General features: G+C 38.8%; 1 protein-coding gene across 6 annotated transcripts in view; it reads right to left on the reverse strand.

The window, feature by feature from the left end:
• ADGRA3 (adhesion G protein-coupled receptor A3) overlaps nt 1-22,416 on the reverse strand; it is a 119,034-nt gene that overhangs the window by 22,081 nt on the left and 74,537 nt on the right. For 3 of the 6 annotated variants that reach the window (XM_079920815.1, XM_079920813.1, XM_079920818.1), the window contains 5 exons: nt 15,414-15,575; nt 12,633-12,836; nt 8,023-8,085; nt 3,861-4,074; nt 3,442-3,650 (listed from right to left, as the gene is read on the reverse strand). In XM_079920815.1, coding sequence (XP_079776941.1) covers nt 3,442-3,650; nt 3,861-4,074; nt 8,023-8,085; nt 12,633-12,836; nt 15,414-15,575 — 852 coding nt within the window. The remainder of the gene's footprint in view (nt 1-3,441; nt 3,651-3,860; nt 4,075-8,022; nt 8,086-12,632; nt 12,837-15,413; nt 15,576-22,416) is intronic. The other 3 variants (XM_079920816.1, XM_079920814.1, XM_079920817.1) reach the window with 3 other exon arrangements.

Genomic DNA, 22,416 nt, shown 5'->3' on the forward strand with positions numbered 1-22,416 from the left:
AGTTAAGATCTGTGCACATTGCTCAATTAGCTCAATTTAACGAAAAAAGGAAAGTGTTGGTCCCCCTTTGATTACCAATTCTACTTCATATAATTTATCCTGCAGATTTTCTAATGTGTAAAATAATTTTGTACATGGAAATTACTGGACACATATAAAATTGAGGAATATGCAAATAAATTATGGTGAGGTCATAAAATAATATTCAGAGGTGAAAAAGAATGAGAAAGTTTTTTAATACTGATATGGAAACTGTCAGAAAGGAAATTTAGTAGTGGGATTAAGAAGACATTTCTGGAGCCTGAATTCCAATTCCAACACTAACTACCTTTGAAAACTTGGTCATGGTCCTTAGCCTCTCTATGCCTTGGTTTCTCCACCTGTAAACTGGGGGTAATAATAGTAGCAGTATACTTCATGATGAGGTCATGACGACCAAATAGGTTAATGCACATAAAGACTTGAGAGCACCTGGTATATAAATGCTTAATGAAAATTAGCCACTGCCATCACCACCCTCATATCATCCTAAAAATACCACCTTCATAAGATATCAGCAGCAGCATAAGATATATTGTTCCATGGACATCATTATCATTGTCATAAGATATACTGCTTCCCAGAAAAAAGCATGGTTTAGAACATTTGTAGCATGCAACCTTCGTGTAAAAATGGAAGAAAATAGGACCATGTATTCATTTTGTTGTAATATACATGAAAATCTCTTCAATAATCTGTAAAAAACTAATCAGGGGTTACCTATTTTGTGGAGAAGAGGTGATAAGACAGAGGGTTGGGAGTTCAACTTTTCACTGTACATCAGTGTTAGAAATAACTGAAACATTTGATCCATGTGAATGTAGTACCTACTTAAGAATTATATAAACAAAAACATTGCCAGCATTCACGTTCAATTATAGAGTAAATGAAACCAAAGTTCACTTTCATTCAGCAAGTTTTATATAAACAAAGTTTAAAAACTAGACGTGTAAAAACAAACGAGTGCGCTCTGGTTTCATGTCTTTCTAGGTGAATACAATAACAAAAGGGGAATCAAGGTATAGTGATTATTTTATCTTCACTACCATTACCAATTAAGTAGTAAGTACTATCATAAATAGTTTGGCCCTACTCATTCAGTTTTTTTGTTCCCTACTGACCCCAGCTCCTAGAAAGTTTCCTGCTCAATTGGCTATTTCCAATCGTATCATTCAAACAAACCCAGTTTCTGCTTAACTTTTTTCCTTGAGAACTTGGGATATAAATGGCTATCGCAGGATGTCTACTGAACCAAACTATGGTATCTCTTCGAGATTTACAAACAAATACATTCTTTTGTATCATTTTTTAAATACAAAATTATTTAAAACCAGAGCAGGAAAAGTTTTATGGGCTAGCTGCCAAAACAGGAATTTAGACGTGCTATATAAAACCCAATATTAAGGCAGTTTTCAAGAAAAATAGCATTTTACCTATTGTTCATAGTGTCAGGCAAGGAAAAACAGATGTTGACTTCTAATTTTTTAAAGCTATTTCTTCTATCTTAGGCATGACTTATTTAAGAGTATGTATGATTTCATTAACTTTGCCTTCATGTTTCATTAGCAACTCCAAAAATCCCACATACTAACTTCATTACAATTTTGTCAACAATTTCAGATACATCTCACCTTGCTGCCTCTAGGTGGCATAGCTATATTTAAGAAAAGCGAAAGGATATTCTTTGAAAATAGAAAAAAATCTTGGTGCTATTTCTTAATTTTAAAGAATTGTGTATCACATTTTTTAAAAGATTAAAAGTATGAAAGATAAAAGAATAGCTTATTCCTTCAAGAAAAGGATTATACTAATTTAAATTGTTGAACAGCTAGGAAGTTCAAAAATAGATGTTTTAAACTGGTATTAAATTAAGTAAAAATAAAAGTTTCACATGGTACAGTGTCATGTCTTTAACAATGAAGTTTATAAAATGCCTTTTGTGTGTGTCTGCGTTTCATTTCTCTTGCCCAACTTTTTCCAGTTAACTACTAAAAAAACTTCAGATGCTGCTGCATCTCTCTTACTTCTCCTTCAGTACTTCTCAGTTTCATGTTACTTTATAATCAAAACCTGAATGAGAAAACACTTTCAAAGTGAAAGAGAAAATGCTTCGTATTTTAATTACTACTTCAAGCTTTCTTTGAAAGGTGACTACAAAACAATAGAATGTGAACTTATAGAAACCAGACTCAGACTTACAGAAATCAAACATCTATTTGTGAAGAGAGTCCTAAACTATCAACACTAACTTTAAGCCCAAAAGGACAGATGACTGATACAAACACAGCTGAGTCTTTGCTAGTGTAGACTTTACCCACTGTCAGCTGGGCTGAGTAACACACACATTAATCCTTCTGCCCTGCCAGATAATCTACTTACTCCTCTGCCTGTTTGGGACACTAGGTAATGTATCCTAAGTTGAGGAGCAAAGAGAAAACTAAGACACAGAATTGAGGAAAACCTACTCTAATTCAAGCTTGCTTCAAGACCATTTCCAGTGGTAGACGCTCTTTTGTCTTTTTAAGAAAATAATACTTCACCTAAAGTAAAATATATCACGTTTCAAGATTATTTGGTGCTTTGATAAAATACTGTCTAGATGAGCTGGAGGCAGAAATCAGAATGCAGGCGTCCTCACTCCCAGGCTAGCCTCAAGCCATTGCTGGGAAATGTCCTTCACAGTCATCAGTAATCCCTTATGCTCTGAATGCATGTATACATACTCCAGGATGTTAGTATCTTATAATAACCACAATATGAAATAAAAACTAGCATGGCTAATTTCATAATTATCAACTCAGGAATCAGATTCACTTAAATGACTCATTAATAAAAAGATCTGTTCCTACACATTAATAACTGGTTATTCTACCAAAGATTAATAGACATGTAAAATGGTAAATAACACAAGACATTAACACGGAAGATATTTGGGTCAATACTGTCACTTGCAGCAACTAAACTGAAATTATCACCATTACTCTAAATTCAAAAGGAGTCTAAAAATTATGATGTGTAGTGGGATAAGGCACTAGATGGCAAAGAAGGAAAACCTCTCACTGTTCACTGTGCATCTTTGGGCAAAACGAGTCACGCTTTCTGGGTTGAGAGTTGGACTGCATACACCCAAGATGTTTCCAAATTTTAAGGTCAAGGTCTAGTTGAATGGATTTGCTTACAAAGTTTACTGAAAATTCCTATGCCAAATTCAATCCCATACATTTCACTTCGTAGTAACTCAATTTCCCTTTAAACTCAGAATTACACCAAAAGTCGCCTCTTACTTAAAGAGAGCAATTATGTCAAAAGTTTTAAAAAAACAATCTTCATTTGAGCTTAACTACGCATAGGGAAAAATGAGAATACTTAAGTGTTTATGCATAACGTTAACGACTGCCGTACCATTAAAACCGCATAGTTACTAAGGGAGTAGCACTGAATGGTGGTGATATTTTCATCTGAGCAGAGTATACGGCACCCATCTGACGTCCAGCCTCCTTGTCCGTTCAGCAAATCAAAATCCCACTGGGCGGCCACAGGATCTGCTCCGTTCGCAATTCGACGCAGTGTCACATTAACAGGGATGTGGTGGGTATCGATGTTCACACCATCTGGAGGATATGGGAAATAAAAATATTTCTGAAACAAACTTCATAAACAATTAAATGTCAACTTATCCACGAATGGGAACTCTGCAAATACCTTTTCTTCACTAGTGACTCATTAAAATGAGAAGGAACAAAAATAAGCATCTTTAGGGACCGGGCATGATAAAGTCGTATTGTCCAGTGACTACAGGATGACATATGCCACAGACAAACCTATTTTGGTGAGAATCACTGGGGTAACCACTGTACGCCGTTTTCCATCATCGGCCAAATTCGTCGAATTCCCGGTGGCTGGAAAAAGCTTTCCATTGCGGAATGCGATGAGTTGAAGCTTATAGAGAGAGTCATCACTTGGTCTGACTTCTCTTTTTTGCTTTGGTGAGAAAAGGGAAGGAGGAAGCTGAATAGAAGCCTCTACAATAGTATTCTGAAAATATATTAAAAAAAAAAAAAAAACAGAAACAAAGAAGAGTTGTCATATTAGTAGGTAAAAACCAGGAGTATTTTAGATAGTTATGAATGTTGTCTAGTTATATGCTGAATATAGTTTTTAAAGGTAGGTATGTGAAATTTAATAGTTAGAACAATTTATCCGTTAAGTAAACATCATATAATAGCATAGAACAAAATAAGTAGAAAATGAAGAGAAAAGCAAACTCTATTTCAGAGCGCTAAAGTAGTGAACAAGGGATTATTTAAAGCTATAAAGTGAATTTTCCCGATAATGTACATTGCTGAAGTAGATAGCATTAAACAGAACAGGGATCCCAGTGACCACTCTTCACATGAATTTTACAATGACAAAATATGGTAAATGAGCACAAAGGGAGCATATCACAAATGTGAGTATAATTAATTTGGGCTTCTGAAACTTTAAGGCGATTTATGATGGATTCCAACTGTCAAACGACAGAAGAAAGAAATTATACACAAACATAATAGAAGTTTAGATTCAGCAAACTTATTTTAGCAGAAGACTAAGAAACACATCACGTTTAGGAAAACACAGTAACAAAGAGGAACAAGTGAAAATTCTAGCTGGGCACTGAGTGTTCTTCAGATTTCTTTATTAGGGATTTTAAAATTATAAATTATTCAGCATTTCATAAAAAATGAATCTGTACACCAGGGAGGCAAATAATTATCTAAAAACGTCCTTATTTTAAAGACATCACAAAGCCGCTTTCTTGGCACTCACTTCTCTCTCCAATCCAACATACACGATGCCAACAGAATTTCCTCTTCAACAAATCTGTTGTTATTTCAGTTCAAATAACACCTTGGTTCCCAAATGTTTAGAAACTATGGCCAAAAAATCCTAAGTATGCCATATAATTTGGCTAATTTCCTTGTCCCAAATTCATCCCCTAACTCTCCCTACACCACAAGACTGGGCCACACTGAGTTTATCACTTTTTGAAATCTCCTTCTTTTTAAATGCCACTGTGCACGTGTCAGCATCTCCGGCTGAAATGCTCCATGGTTCTTTTATTTGGTAAGCTCACACAGGTCAGATTTGATTTTCAGTAAGTTAATTCTGCTGGCAATGCAAAGGACAGAGGATCGGGACGAGAAAGGCTGGCAGCCAAGAGAAGGACGCTGCAAAGTTCTATAAATAGGGCTTTTGGTTGGGGGGGATGATCAATTACACGACTCGTCCAGATACTGCTTTTACAGGTAGGTGCTCCCTCCTCTAGACTCATGCAGCATTCTGTACACAGCTCCATGATAACTAATACTTAAAAGTAGCACTGTGGATCTCACTGTCTGCTCCTCTTAACTAGAGTAAGAGAATTTTTGAATGCAGATAATCTCATTTATTTTTGGATAGCCTATGTTAATAATAGTTCCTGGCATAGTATTTGATAAAATAGCCCATTGTTTATGAAATTAATGAAAAGTCTGTGTGGCATTTTTTTAAAAGGTTCTACTGAAGCAAATGATTGACTTCAGATTTAGTTTTTAACTGCCGTGCTTAGAACAATGTTGTAACACAGCAAATAACCATAAATATCTGTTGGAAAAAAGTATTTCAGAAGTTTGAATATTGACAGTTGAATATTACTTTTAAGTTGAGGATGCCAAGAAAATATTCAGTAGAAATATTTCACCTAAGAAAACATATGAAAAGGTTTCTACTATTCTTACAAATATAACTTGACAGGAAAACAAAGTTTATTATAAATTCATTCACTAATATAGTATATTTCTATCAAGTATATAAATTTCTCCTAAGTATATAAGGATGCATGTAAAAAAGGAAAAACATCAGTAGACTGATTTAATTAGAAGGTCAAAATCCTGAGGAACAGACATTTATTAAGATAAATGTCTGTTTATATTTATCAAACATACCAGACATTTATTAAGCTTAAGTACTTTAAAATTCATAAAATAATTCTGTTGTGAACACAAAATAACTTGAAAACAAAGTGTAGCTCTCTGGAAAAGTTTTATAATAAATCAAATTAATTTAAAAAAAGAGGTCATACTTTACTTTCTAAAAGAGGGGAAAAAGGAAATGACAACTATACTTTCTAGAAGTATAAGCTTTTTTCTACACAAATTTAAACTTGTAAAACCATCCCGACAACAACAAATGAAAAACCTCAGGTGTACTGAGATTCCTGAGAGATGAGAGCTAAAAATTCAAGGCTGTTAGACACTTAGATTTCTAAAACATCTTTCAAAGTCCAATAAAGGATATTACTAAATAATAATTATAGGTCCCCTGGGGTGGCCTGGAAAAGCAAACTTCACCTATATCAATAATATTTAATTTTTATAGTAAAAAAGTAACACCTGCATATTTAATCTCCTTAAAAGAAGTACTGATCATTTATTCCAGAAAGGTTGTAAATGTAATGAAAAAAATCACTAAGGAACACATCTGTCACATTTACTGTGACTATACTTTTTGCCAGTTAGCCTTAAGACAAGAACACAAAGGTAATAATTTCATTTAACCATATATTCATTTTTGAACATATGGATTACAGCAATGGAAATAGATATAAAACATACAAATTATAGCTAATAAATCAGAAAAATCTCTCCTAAAAACCTCTGGGGAACCCTCGTACACTGTTGGTGGGAATGTAAGTTGGTGCAGCCACTACGGAAAACAGTATGGAGGTTTCTTAAAAAACTAAACATAGAGCTGCCAAATGATCCAGCAACCCCACTCCTGGGCATATATCTGACAAAACTGTAATTCAAAAAGACAACCTGCACCCCTATGTTCATATTCATAGCAGCACTATTCACAAGAGCCAAGATATGGAAACAACCTAAATGTTCTTCGACTGATGAATGAATAAAGATGTGGTACATATATACGATGGAATACTACTCAGTCATAAAAAAGAATGCAGCAGTATGGATGGAACTAGAGATTATCACACAAGAAGGAAGTCAGAAAGAGAAAGACAAATACCGTATGATATCACTTATATGTGGAATCTAAAATATGACACAAATGAACTTATCTATGAAACAGAAACATAGAGAACATACTTGTGGTTGCCAAGGAGGAGGGGGAGTGGGGAGGGATGGACTGGGAGTTTGGGGTTAGCAGAAGCAAACCATCATATATAGAATAGATAAACAACAAGGTCCTACTGTAAAGCACAAGGAACTACATTCAATAACCTGTAATAAACCATAATGGAAAAGAATATAAAAAAGAATGTATATACAGGTATAACTGAATCATTTTGCTGTACAGCAAAAATTAACATAACATTGTAAATCAACTATATTTCAATTAAAAAAAAAAACTTTCGGAAAGACATGTTTTTGGTGTCTAACATCTATTATTGAAGACCATATGCCACCCATAGGGAGAGGAACATGGGATCTGAAAGAAGAAACCAGAATTTGGATCCCAGCTTCACCATGTGTAGCTGCTTAACACTGCACAATTTTGTCTACCCTGTGAGTTGCATCTGTCACGTGCAGCTAATGATCTTCCTAACAAATGATTATGAGGACCAAAGGAGATCATGACCATGACAAGCACAAAAGGCTATGGAACTGGGGGTAGTATTTTTATTATTATTTCAGGCATACCTCGTTTTATTGCACTTCACAGATAACTGCATTTTGGGGGGCAGGAGGTGGGTTTTTTGTTTTTGTTTTTTTAACAAACTGAAGGTTTGTGGCAACCCTGTGTTGTCAGACAGTTAGCATTTTTTAGCAATAAAGTATTTTTTAATTTAAGGTTTGTACACTGTATTTTAGGCATAATGCAACTGCACACTTAATAGACTACAGTATAGTATAAACATAACTTTTACATGCACTGGGAAACCACAAACTTGTATGACTCGCTTTATTACAATATTTGCTTTACTACAGTTATCTGGAACCGAACCTGCAATATCTCCGAGGTCTGCCTGTACTGCCACAGCGTGGCAGGTCGTTCGTTATCTGGAGGCTGGGGAGAGAGAAAAATGCCTTAAAGTAATTGACTTACCAACAATCATCTAAAACCTCATCCTGTTTTGACTTTTACAACTCAGCTTTAGTTTTAACTTCAATACTAAAAAATTGACAAACTATACACACATGAAATAATGTTATCATAGAGCTCTAATCATGAATTTATTTGCTGAATTCATGCATATTTTCTTATTTAGAATGACACTAAGAAGAAAATGATAAGTATCATAACAGATGTTAACTCAAATATTTTCACTAGATTTTAACATCATTCCTTATGAAATAATCTGCACTTCTGACACTACATAATTAATAAATCAAAATTTTCTGAAATCCTAATTTTGTTTAAGTCTCTAGAATTCTAACAATAAAATTAGAATGGGTCAAAGAGCCAGCTGATTAAAAACAGTAATTTGTTCATGTCTCCTTGACTATCGACTCACTAGATTTTAAACAGATAGATGTTATGATACATCCTAATTATTTTCTTGTGTATAATTAGTTATTAACTTCATTCCACCTTTTGATTATCTCACTGCTGAAGATTAACAGGGATTATGTTTGCCTTTAGAATTTTTTTTTTAACTGACTTTCTTTGCGAATTAAGTTTGGCTGTTAATTTTTGTTCAACGGCATTTATTGGATGTTTCATTCCTCCATGCATGGCACTGTGCAGAATCTAGAGATATACAATGAAATAAGCCATGGTCCTTGCCCTCAAATATTAAAAATCTAGCAAGGAAAAGACAACAACAATAATAAAACCATAAGAGCTAACATTTATTAAGTGCTAACCCTGTGCCAGGCGCTGCTATAAATGTCTACATATTTGCCTCATTAAACCCTCTCAATAAACCTTTGAGTTTAGTACCACTTCATGATCCCTATGGAACAGAAAGGAACTGACATTCAGAGAGGTTAAAATACTTGCCCAAGTTTGCATAGCTTTTAAGTGGGGGAGCCGAACAGGAACACATTTAGGTAACCATACCCTCTGGCCTCTCACTATAACTCAACTCACCAGCATACCAGCTTCTCATTATTCTAGACAGTGAACAAAGCACTATAGGGCTAACAGGCAATGATGAATTCTGTCTGAGGAAGAGAAGGAAGCTGCCAACCGAATGGAGTCTTAGAAGACAGTAGCAGGGATCTTCCCAAGCAGGGGGGACACTGAGGGCATGAAAAAGGGCACATATGAAGGCAGGAACTGTGACGATGTATACGACTGGCTTGGAAATGAAAAGGACTTCAGGTGGGCTTAAAGCCCTAGATGGGATGAGAGAAATATGGGATGCATAAAGAAAACGTGATTTCTAAATTCCAGTCAAGAAAAATTTTAAAGAACCAATTCTTTCTGGCTACATTAACAGCTGAATTCAAAACACCAACAGCTACTAAAAGCTCTTAGCAGTTAATCGAAAATAGGTAATATTTTGGATGCTAACAAATCTGAATTATGGTAGCAACAGTGGAAGGAAGCATTTGGTTAGGAAAAAAATTAGATTAGGTGCTGTAAGGGTCAGATGACAGGTAATTCAATCTCCAACTGGCTGAATGACTGAGACCAGGCACTGGATTTCATCAATGAATCAAGCACTAGCTCTGACCTCGAGTAACCCTCAGTCCGACGCAGGAGTTGTAAGAAACCCATTTGGCTCCTGTGTGTAACATGCAATGCCAGAGATGAGCAGAGTGTTATGGGCAAAGCGAGGAAGAGAGATTAAGATGAGGATGGAAGAGATGAGGACAGACCAAATGGTATTAGGTAAGATTCTTGAAGTTGACATTTCTTCTGTGTGTTATCATAAAACCAAGGAGCTGGGGAGGGGAGAGGAGAAGCAGGGTTTCTAGTAGAAGACTGAGCATGAGCCTGGCCTAAGAATGGCCAGTACTTGGAAGAGACAACAAGGGAAGTTTTCTGCTACTAGACAAGGGCAGATAAATGAGGAAGTTAACTGACAGCCAGCCTCCAGAGGGACATCAAGCCTCCAAGGGACACCATTTATCGTGGGATCTGCAAGGTCCAATTCCACGTCGGGTCGATGCAGGGATAATGTTCACAATATAAACAATCTGAGCAGCTTCCTCAGAGGGGAAGTCTCGTACGGGACCTCTGCTCTGTAGGTACCAGCCCTTCAGTTGCTAAAGGGTGGACAGACGGGGTCGTGTTCCTGAAAGAAGGACCAGGATGCCAGCTGAGGAGACTCAGGGGACTGGGGCAGCAGCTACTCGCTAAAGGGTAAGGAAGTACGTCAATATTTTACTAACTGGTATGGTTGGATTGGTACGTGTTGGCTGAAGACTGCCTTAGGCAGACCAATCTATGAAAAGGATGAATTTTTAAGAAGAGCCTGGAGACACAGAGACTAAATAGGAGCTCACGATGGCGTGGGCAATGCAAAACGGAAGTCCAATCTGGGCTGTGAAGGTAATACAGACAGGACAATAGAGATTCAAGAAATATGTAGAAGGCAACTCAAGCTAGGCTACTACTGCTAAGGACTGTCTTTTTATGGGTTTAACTTCTTATGCTAGCATGTTCTCCCATCCAAGGGTAATGCAATTATGAGATGTTCAAGGTGTCTAGTTAGTATATTCAAGGCATTAAAAAAAAAAAACAGGCAAAAAGAGTAAAAATTGCCATAGTGTACCGTCTACAATGTAAAAGTTTCCTGTTAAAATGCTAAGGCATTTGGTACTCTCAACATTAAAATTTTTAACTAATTTTGTGTCATGAAGGATATGTTCTGTTTTCACTAGGTTTAAGCATGTCCATCTATAAAGCATGAATAATAATGTGATGTGTCCCTGGTTTCTGGCCACCAAGATGATCTTAAAATGATAGAACAGTAAGAAATTAACAAATTTGAGAGTATTCATTTAAAGCTTTCTACTTCAGCAGGTAGAAACTCTCCTTACCCAAAGGGATAGGTTGTAAACTTGATGAAATGTTGGGTTTCATCATTTTTAATTTCTCTCAGACGATCATCTAAGATAGAAGGGTTCATCAATTTTAAATATTCCTAAAAGACATACACTTCTCATGGGCTTGTGTGTGATGCTGTTTTGATGCCTTTCGTGGTATGTTTTTACCAATAAAAAATACTCTAAGGAAAGGAGCAGGCATTAAGGAGTAGCATCGCTCGGTGCGTCAAATACTCTCATACAGCCAAGAGCAACAAATCTTGCCAATTTTCGTCTGAATATATGGTGTCAAGTAAATATGTTATCATTAGACATTCTGACATAGTTGAGATTGTCTTGGGCAGTGGGGGAAGTTGGACTATTATTAAATTAGGCAAACTGGCTCTCCTTATGGAGGTCACCAGGGTCAAATATGACAAAATATATTAATTCTTCATTCATTCATTCATTCAATATTTGAGCCTCCACAGTGTACCAAGATACCTAACACCTATTTCATTGATTATTCTGCAGGCATAAAATGACTGGAATACTGTTTGCGACATAATTCAGGAACAAATCAGAAACACAGAAAGCACTGTGTAATTATAAACTACCAAAAACATAGTTCCACGTGGCCACACAAAGCTCAACAAAAAATCGTGACCCCAGGGTGTTGAAATTGTACTTTCACCGTTTGCTTCAATGCAGTTTAATGAAACACGCCTGAACCGCAAATTTTAAAAATCAATAAAAATGCTTTTAATTTTGCGTACTGCAATGAAACACACAATTTGTGAACACATGTCACACGCTTGCACTTCTGTGCTAAAAATCTTGATCTACAGCTTGCCTGATTAAATGGCCTGGATTTTCCCATTAGGCCCAGGAGGCACAGAGCCAAGGGCACACAATACTATTAGGAGGTCTACGAAAATGTTTTTCTTTAAAATCAGAAGCATAAAAATGAACGTTAAAGTCAAAGAAAATGTCTTAATATGTAATATTAATATATTCATCTTTTTACCACTGCAGTTGTAAAATATAATTTTGACATATTTGTGTGGAGAAAGGAGTCCAGAGGGCAAAAATGTCTAGGCCCATGAAAATCAGGATGTGTCCCTTCTTGGTCTAAGTTTCTTTCAAAACAACAGCAAAGGCAATACCAATATCCCCTCCCTCCAAATAACTTTTAGTATGGTTATCTTTGCAAAGCAAAACATTCTGAGTACAGTCATCCTCCACATCCACAGAGGACTGACTCCAGGACCCCCTTGGATACCAAAACCTACGGATGCTCAAGTCTCTCACGTTAACATGCCATAACAGCTGCATATAACTAAGCACACCTTCCAGTATACTTACTTTAAATCATCTCTAGATTACTTATAATACCTAATGCAGATGCGATGTAAATAACTGAAAATACAATGTAAATCCTATGTAAATAGTTGCCAGCATGCAGCAAATTTAAGTTTTGCTGTTTGGAACTTTCTGGGATTTTTTTTTTTTTTTGACTGAATATTTTCAATCTGCAGTTGGTCGAATCCGCAGATGCAGAACCTACCTATACGGAGGGTCGACTGTATTCTAATCTAACTGTAGAGCCTTAAATGATGACAGAATATAACGTACCTTCAGAGCCAGACTTGAAAACGTATTTGAAACGTTGCACTTAAAGCTCAGCTGTTTATCCAGGTTTCCATCCGGATCCCGCCTCCCAAAGTCAGAAAAGCCTGTCCGGTCAGTAGCTGCCACTTTCTGGAACACGGTACATGTCATCCCAGTGAAGCCAGCAGCCTTGATGACATAAGCCTCCAGAGCAATATTGGGTGAATACTTCAAAAGTCAATCAAACAGGAGTTATAAAAGATTTATAAGATGGGAAAAAAGCACTTTCAAAGAGTTTCAAACACAAAACACTATACATAAGCTAGAAGAGAAAGCTCACATTCTTACTAAACAAAGACACTGTAGATAACTGGCAGAATGAAAAAAGATGCTGGAAACAAAAGGATGTCCTAAAATAGAAAGATACCCATGCAGAGGAAAAGAGCAAGTCCCAAAGTATGGAAGATCAGATACAAATGAGAGGTCAGTTTACAATAATTTGAAGAGTACACTGCAGGAAACTGTGAGCTGAAGATGGAAGTGTCTTACTAAAAGAAAAAAAAAAACCCCACCAAGCTAGAAAAATCAGTAGACACCCTTAATGATCATAATACACTTAAAAGTCGCTTCATTCAACACTTCATGCCATCTTCACTTTTTTCTTTCATGGGGACAACAACTCTCAGCATTAAGTTTCACCAATAAAATCTTTATACAGAGTCGCTCCAAAGCTGTTTCGTCAGAAAAGGAAGGGAGGTGCTAGGCCAGACAGAAATGAACAGATTTTAAAAGCAAATTAGGCCAGAAAATCACCTAAAAAAGATGGCACGGGCCCCAACAATTTTAAGGAATGCAAGAGTGAGACTGAACTCGAGGGTCCACCAAAATGTACGGCCTGCCGAGACAAACAGCCACCAAGCCCATGTCCGGAGGACCGCTGCCACCCCTCCCTCTGTGAGAACCACGACAGAGAGGGCATGAGAAGTGACAGGCTGACGGGTCTCTTTCACATCCATCAAGATGACAGCATGTGCTGTAAATATCAGGGACAAGATGACATCTCCCCCCTTCAACGATGATTCATTCTATGCCTACTATAGAGGGAAGGCATCATTCTAAGTACCATATGTGGACGAAGTCCTCTTTTAAAAAATTTTTTTAAACATAGGACTTCCATGCGAGGCATCTAAAATCTATTGGGAAAATTAAAATTTTAAAATATAAGAAGGCAGAATTTTCCAAGTACCATATGCACAGTAGAAAATAACTGGTGGCTTCCTAAATTTTTAAGACTAAGGAATCTTTGCATTAGCTTTTGTCCCACAGATGACACATTGCAAAAAATCTTACTAAATTCAATTATATTTAGCAAATTATATTCGAAATTTTTTTGTCAATCAAAGACATATATAATCATGATAAACATGTGAAACCTCAGTTGAAAGAAAGAAAACTGCCATTTTGAGATGGCCTTGAAGCCATATCGTAAGTAGATATATAGTTTCTCAGAAACCTTTTTATACTTTGAAATGCTGTGCAAATACCCACTATACTGCCCCCTATTATATCCTTGGGTTCTCAGAAGAACGAAGGAAGTTCTCTGTGCTGAGTAATAAGCAAGGCTGAAGCACAGGATTGAAAATGGATCTAACTGACCTGGAGGACCAAGTGTGGCCCTAAAACTGGGAAGCTCATTTCAAGTAAGATCATATGCCTGAGAGGGCAACTACCCTGAACTATGTTGTCAAGATAGGAGCCATGGGCTTCCCTGGTGGCGTAGTGGTTGAGAGTCCGCCTGCCGATGCAGGGGACACGGGTTCGTGCCCCGGTCCAGGAGGATCCCACATGCCGCAGAGCGGCTGGACCCGTGAGCCATGGCCACTGAGCGCCTGCGGGTCCGGAGCCTGTGCTCCGCGACGGGAGAGGCCACGGCAGTGAGAGGCCCGCGTACCGCAAAAAAAAAAAAAAAAAAAAGATAGGAGTCATGCTAAGCCTCCATTTTGTTTATTATTCAGGAAAGTAGTCCTAAACTTAACTGAGCAAAAGGACCAATAAAACCCAGTCTCATCAAAAAGGTTCCACTGATCAATGGAAAGACAGCAATCTTGAATTGTGTAAAATCATAGGAGGAGGTATAGAACATTCGATGAATCCATTAAAATAGTTAGAAAATGAAAATCATGGGCCAGATCAGAATATGACTGCTAAAAGAATAAAGCATTATTTATTATATTTACGTTTGTCATATTTACCACACTTTAGAACAAAAAAAGGAAGCAGTACACCAAGAAATTTAGGACAAATAAAACAATACTATTTAATGGAGTGACTATTACATATAAATAACTCATTATCCCAAGAGTGAAATTGACTGAAAAATGCCCATATGTTCAGAAGGGTTGGGGATTGGAATCCTTGTTCCCTTTTGAAATTGAAACCTGGGCAAGAAATCAAGCACTGTTTCAAAACATCCTTCAGGGACGGGAACAGAATACCAGCTAGGGTGGACAGTGGGTATGTGACAGGAGGGCAATTCTATAGTGCTGTTATTTGTGTTGTAGCAAGTTTCGGAGGATGAGACAGTGCTAACCGTTCAAATTACAAATTAAGATAGCACTTTCCAGTTACCAAGGACACAGACTATTCAGAGGCAAAATTCTCTCTTAAAATGTCTAAGAACAGGAAATTCTGTAATAATCAGCAATAACAAAATACCCCATAATGGGGAACAGACTGATCTCTTTTGAGCTAGAGCTGCTTTACATGTACCTTTTCCTTAGAATTCTAGGCTAACGTTGCACTTACTGTTGAATAAACATGAGCTCCGTTTGCTAGCCGGTACGTGGCGATGCGCTGCAGACACTGAACGATCCTACTGCAGGCTTTAGCTTCCCTCTGCGCCAGCCCCAGGACACGATCGTCAGCCAACATGATGTTACTTGCAATGTCAACCATCACATCACCGAGCTAGCAGGCGTGCAGGAGAGAAAAGGAAGCTCTTTAAAGCCAACGCAGGCGGCTTAACATCATCAAAATCCTAATGAGACACCAAGATGGGCCTTCAGTCTACATTTTCACGTGAAAACCCAACAGGCATTTGACTTGCTTCTCATTAAAACATCTCCAGATGGGAAGAGCACAGTCAGTTATAACCATTTGGTAATATTTAGCTCAAAACAGTACACGTAAGCAACCATCAAATCATTGGTGAAAACACTGACATGCAGTACTCAAACCGATGAAGGACAGGGGCGAGAGGGAGAAAGGCGATTAAATTAATCAAGGGGAGGGAAAAGACATCACATGAGTCTCAGAATAAAAAGATCTCGACTCTGTCTGGAAAAATACTTATCTTCCTTTTGCGTGTTACTTAACATTTTTATTAAGAAATATTTGCCACACATTGTCAATCAACTATACTTCAACTTGAAAAAAATTTTTTAATTAAAAAAAAGAAAGAAACTTACACTGGCTCCCTCTTTAGTATCCTGTCATGTTCAAAACTCTAGGTATGTCCAACTACTGCAAGTTCCCCATATGCGCTGGGCCATCACACGTGTCTATGCACATGTGGTTCCCTCTACCTCGCATGAGCTGCTTCTTGCTTTCCTCCCAACTCAAGGGATGGTTTAAGACCCAGTGCCATGAAATAAATGGATCCTAAGAAGTGTCCACTTTTCCACCGCTTGTTTCGTTTCATTTACTCAGTTCTTTTCATTAGTTCAGTTCATAATTTACAGACGTAAACATCTGTCGGGCAATGCCAGTGGAATGTCAATTGGCCGTTGTTGATGGTGACTTGTGCGTCCCATATCAGAGAAGTGCACTGAACAGTCCAGGCTAAGGAGGCAGCCTGTTGTCAAAGGGGTTTGCTACTGAGCAAAATATTCACAAGAGGGAGAGCCATGGCAGAAAGAACACAAGCATTCCAGAGGCAGCACCGGAGGATTTACAAACTGGCAGGTCCTCTAGCCAAGAAAGAAGCATCAAAAGCCCCAAAGCCAAGCCAGAAAGCCAAGGCCGTTTCAGCAGACCTTTAGATCATCCCAGAAGATCCCAGCTGAGCTTGTCAACCCTGTTCTGCCTCCAATACTCTTCCCAGAGTGTATAACTATGACAGCTGAGAGGGGTTTGGAAAAAGGTCAGTCCTTTCCACCCATGGTTCACTTCAGGAACAAGACAAGCCTGCAGAAATCCACCAGATCCCACCCCCGGAGCCTTGGAGTGAAGCAACTGCAGTAAGAACAGGGGAAAGAACAGAACCGCAGATCCTGACCGCGAGCAGGGCAGGCACCTCCCATACCTTCCTTTATTTGTGAAATAAGGATAATAACCATCCTGTCTTTTCTGCATGTTGTAAAGATTAAGTTCCACTAATAACTATAAGACTCCTGGGCTTCCCCAGTGGCGCAGTGGTTGAGAGTCCGCCTGCCGATGCAGGGGACACGGGTTCGTGCCCGGGTCCGGGAAGATCCCACATGCTGCGGAGCGGCTGGGTCCATGAGCCATGGCCACTGAGCCTGCGCGTCCGGAGCCTGTGCTCCGCAATGGCAGAGGCCATAACAGTGAGAGGCCCGCGTACCGCAAAAAAAAAGACTCCTGAAGCCATGCCTGGCACATGGCAGGTACTCAAAACATAGCTCTTCTTGTTATTTTTATTGTTTTTTATTTTCATTTCAATCCCAAAGTAAGTCTATTTGAGGATGACAGGCTCTAGAAGAAGTGTTAAGAGGGGTACATTTTTAAGGTCTGTATGTTCATACATATAAAGAGGAACAATACATCCAGCAAAACTGCCACTTCCTCCTCTGGAAAGCCCCACCGCCTCATCCAATTAAAATATAGTTAACTGACTTCATACTGACCTTACCATCGTGTGTCACAATTCTGTCCTTATGTTAATTCCAATGTAAACATCTTGGGGGCAGGGACAGCACAACATCCTATTTATATCCACACCCTTACTCATTAGTGCAATAACTCTTCGTATAAAAGCCAATAGCTGTACAATATCCATTCACTCCCTGACTAAATATTTATTGAGGACCAAGGTGAACTAGACACTGTCCCAAGCAATGGAGATTCAGCAGTTAAAGAAACATAAAAGATCTGTTTTGGAGTTTATACCTAGTAAAGAAAATATATAACAAGTAAATACATTTTTAAAAAGTGACTAGGTTGTGATACCTGCAATAAAGGAAATAAGCAGAGTAGTATATGATAGACAGTAACGGAATATAATTCAAAAACCCTATTCCGATAGACTCACATGTTCTCAAGAGGCGTTTCACCCAAACCCAAGACATTAACAAGATCAAACTCTGTAGAATCCTGAGTCTGTTCACTTGACACAATTTTTGAAAACATCAACACCTCGGAACATATTCCCAAAAACAACAGGTATGAGGGTAAATTTCATTTTAACAGAAGCCCTTATTTCTGGAGTTATGAAGACGGGTAGTGACTCCTGAATATGTCAATCAGCCATTTATACAGCAACTGAAATAATAACTGCCACCTCTTGATGGGAATTCAGAGTAGCTGGACTAATTTGGTTATGTTTTTATCTCTTATTCTTAACTTTTATTTCAAATTTGTACGTGAAAATAAATAAGAAAGAGATGATGTGGTAAAATATACCTACTGCAGTGGTCCCCAACCTTCTTGGCACCAGGGACTGGTTTCCTGGAAGACAATTTTTCCACGGACGGGGTTGCAGGGGGGACGGTTCAGGCGGTCATGCGAGCCATGGGGAGCGATGGGGAGGGATGCGCGATGGGGAGGGATGCGGAGGGATAGGGAGGGATGGGGAGGGATGCAGAGGGGTGGGGAGGGATGGGGAGTGACGGGGAGGGATGGGGAGTGACGGGGAGGGACGGGGAGCAACGCGGAGGGACAGGGAGCGACGGGGAGGGACGCGGAGGGACGGGAGGGACGGGGAGGGATGGGGAGGGACGGGGAGGGACGGGGAGGGACGAGGAGGGATGGGAGTGACGGGGAAGGATGGGGAGGGAGGGGAGGGACGGGGAGTGACGGGGAGTGACGGGGAGTGACGGGGAGTGACGGGGAGTGACGGGGAGCGACGGGGAGGGACGGGGAGGGACGCGGAGGGACGGGGGAGTGATGGGGAGGGATGGGGGAGCGACGGGGAGCGACGGGGTGGGACGGGGAGGGACGGGGAGGGACGGGGAGGGATGCGGAGGGATGGGGAGCGACGGGGAGCCGCAAATGAAGCTTTGCTCACCTCCTGCTGTGCAGCCCGGTTCCTAACAGGTCTCAGACCGGTACCGGTAAGCTGCCCAGGGATTGGGGACCCCTGCTCTATAGCTATAAGAAAAGAAATGACCACTGGCTGCAAAAACTTAGAAGATAAAATACAGGAAAATACCAATTCTCCTCTGAGGCACTACTCAAATATTTCTGTAGTGTTTAAAAAAATAAGCACAAGTACAAGTAGTTTCATAATTTCTTTAAAAGTTTTACATGTATGGACTTTATGAAAATCCAACATGAGACCTGACTGATACATCATCTCTTCTGAAAAACTATGTTTTGATCAAAGAACTACAGCTATGGGTCACTAGATAATGCCGGTAAAGGAATTTAACATGTGTTAATAATTGTAAAGAAGAGAAATATCTCTAAGAATGTACAGAGCTAATATGAGTGGTTGCCTTAGCTGAGAACAAGCTATTTTTCTCATTATTTCATTACAAATGGCTAAGAACTAAGGAAAGGGATTTGTTGCCAATATATTCCCTAGGGCAGGTAATCACGAAATGCTACACGCTTCTGTAGCTTGGTTACGGAAGTAGTTCTGAATCCTTCACAGTGGCAAAAAAGGACACAGAAAGGATAACAGTGCATGAAGAATTACACTGGATTTAAAAAGTATTCCTGAAATCTGACACACAGATATAGTTTAATAACTGCAACCAGCGTTAGGAAGCACTGTCTTCTCTCTCTGACCGCATTCCCTGAAGGCCACGCCAGCCGCAAAAGGGTCAGAAGAAATCATGCACCTGCTCTTCCACCTGTCACACTAAACAGTGGGGATCAAATGAAAACACTCTGAACACACTTTATCCAAGATAAAAGGATAAAGAAATGAAAATGCCGCATTAATAACAATGAAATTGTTAAATGTCATCTGCTGTAAGAGACAGAATATTTCATCTTCTCTTCTGTATTCATGTTCAGAACCCTGGGCAAAATTAGTTCAAAAATCGTCCGTAAATTCCATGAATTTCTGATGTTAGTTCATGAAACACACAAGATAATACATAGACTAAACTTGATGATATTTAATTTTAATGTAATAGAAGCATAAAATAACACTGCAGCTAGAATATTTATGTGCCTTGGAGTTAAGTACCCCTGGGTTAAGATTTCAACTGTCCTGTACATGATAAATGCCCATAGCAGATTATTTAGCATCTCCAAGACTCAGTTTGCCCATCTGTAAAATGAGACCAAGAACCCTATAAGAAGTGCCCAGAATGTCTCATTTCATAGTAAATTAAGGACAAAAAAAAAAAAAAAAAAACCAGAAGGCAAATATCTTCATTAAGTAATTCATGCAGTTTGAGAAAAGTCAAGAGATCCAGGCCCCTCCCCACATTTATGTTTTCAAGCACGAATCAGCAGGGGTACCCTCAGCAATTCTAAGAACCAGAGGAGCAAAAATTACAGACACATGTATCAGCAGGGCAGTACGCTGGGCAGTTGTTTGGGGACAGCCATGATGGAGATGGGAAGTGCAGAACTGACATGTAGTCCAAACCTGACTAAATAATAACAAGAGCAGTTGATATCATTATTTAAGTTCAAGCAGTCTTCATGGTTTTCTCCTAATTACAATCTATTATATTGAGATCATAGCTATCTCAAGGTATGTTATGTTGCCTTGATTACTTTTAATGAAGGAATTGCTCTGTTGTGAGAGTCAAGTTTTAAGAGTGTATTTATGTCACTGTTAACTGGCTTCAGCATCCTGGGGGGCCTGGGGACCCCACTGAACGTGTCTCAGCTTGTTTAGTTAAGTAGTCAATATTCAGTGAGAGGTCTAATTGTGATGACCATGAGGACTGTGGCAAAGGTGAAAGCTCTGACGTCACTGTGGTACAGAAGTAAAGAGGATGATGATGGGGAAATGGGTCGGAAGGGAAGAGGGGAAAAAGCCTGAAAATAATGTCACATGGAATAAATGTTGCATTTATTCTCCATTTCTTTACAGAAAGGATTTGAGGCAGCCTAACACAATTAAAAAGATTATTTATCTTTTAATTTAAAAAGAATTAAGAGTGAGAAATACAGACTTGAAGAGACACAGATAAGTCAAAAATACACGTCAATGCAAATACCATATCATAACACTTGCATGTGGAAACTAAAATATGACACAAATGAACTGTGTATGAAACAGAAACAGACTCATAGACATAGAGAACAGATTTATGGTTGCCAAGGGAGAGGGGAGGAGGGGGAGGGATGGACTGGGACTTTGGAGTTAGCAGATGCAAACTACTACATATTGAAAGGATGGACAACAGGTCCTACTGTAGAGCACAGGGAACTATATTCAATATTCTGTGATAAACCATAATGGAAAAGAATATAAAAAGGAATATCTATATATATGTGTGTGTGTGTGTATAACTGAATCACAAATTAATGCAACATTGTAAATCAACTATACTTCAATAAAAAAATAAAAAATTACATGTCAATGGCAGAGCTGCTGGGACTGGGGAAAAATTGATGCTTACTAGGTTTCTAGTCAAGGCAATAAAGACAATTTTACAATTAACAGAAAGAACATTTCCTCCAGGTAGACAAACTTGCTTTTATAAAAAAAATTCTTAGAACACGTGAAGAACACTATTCAAGGGCGGCAGAGTGTCATGGGCAACACCCTCAGCCATACGTTCACAACAAATGGAAAAGCTGAACTTCCAAGATTCCTCCAGTTCTCCCCATGGAAGCAGATTCTGTTTTTTTCTGATTACAGAAACATTATGTGCATCTCGTCTTCTGGAAGTATGAAGGTCTAAGTACTCTGGACAATTCTTATAAAAGTGAAAAATGCTAAAGGAAAAAAGTTACCTTTTAAACGCACCACTGGTCAGTGAGAAAATAAAGGCTCCACCAGAGACTAACAGCAAAACAACAGGAATCCAAGGAGCTCTGAGGGTGAACTCAGCTGATCACCGACTATGTTTTGACTTCCACGCAGGGCCTAGGCCCCGCCAACACAGGCCTAACAGGAGAAGACCACTGCGTAAAGCTGATAACACAAAGGAGACACCCCCAGGGTCAGTACAAACCAGCATTAAATTAGCCTCCAGGAAGGAAGGGAATGGCAAGGAGACTTGAAACTTCCCTGTCTTGACCCTGGCATGAGGTGGGAGGTGAAAAAATCTCTTCCCTGACAATCTGTCCACACAAATCAACCTTCACACGGGACTGAAAGCAGAGTTCACCTTTCTTCTGTGGTCTGTAAAACCTCAAGCGAACAACTAATTTCAAAGTGACCCCCTTACCCCGCTATTGCCCCTCGGCTCTTAGCAGCAGCACATAAATATCACGCTTAATAATGATACATTAGAGCATTCTCATTAAGACTGCTCATCACCAACATGAATCAGCGCTGTTCTGGAGGTCCTCACCAACATATATACAACCAGAAAAAAAGAAGGATGTATTTTATATAGGAACAGGGAAACCGGCTCTTCTTTCCTGGTGACATAATTGTCTACAAAATCCCACATAACCAACTACAAAATTATATGAATGAATGCCCAGACAC

The sequence above is a fragment of the Stenella coeruleoalba genome (genome assembly GCF_951394435.1).
Source record: "Stenella coeruleoalba genome assembly, chromosome: 4".
Taxonomy (NCBI): Eukaryota; Metazoa; Chordata; class Mammalia; order Artiodactyla; family Delphinidae; genus Stenella; species Stenella coeruleoalba.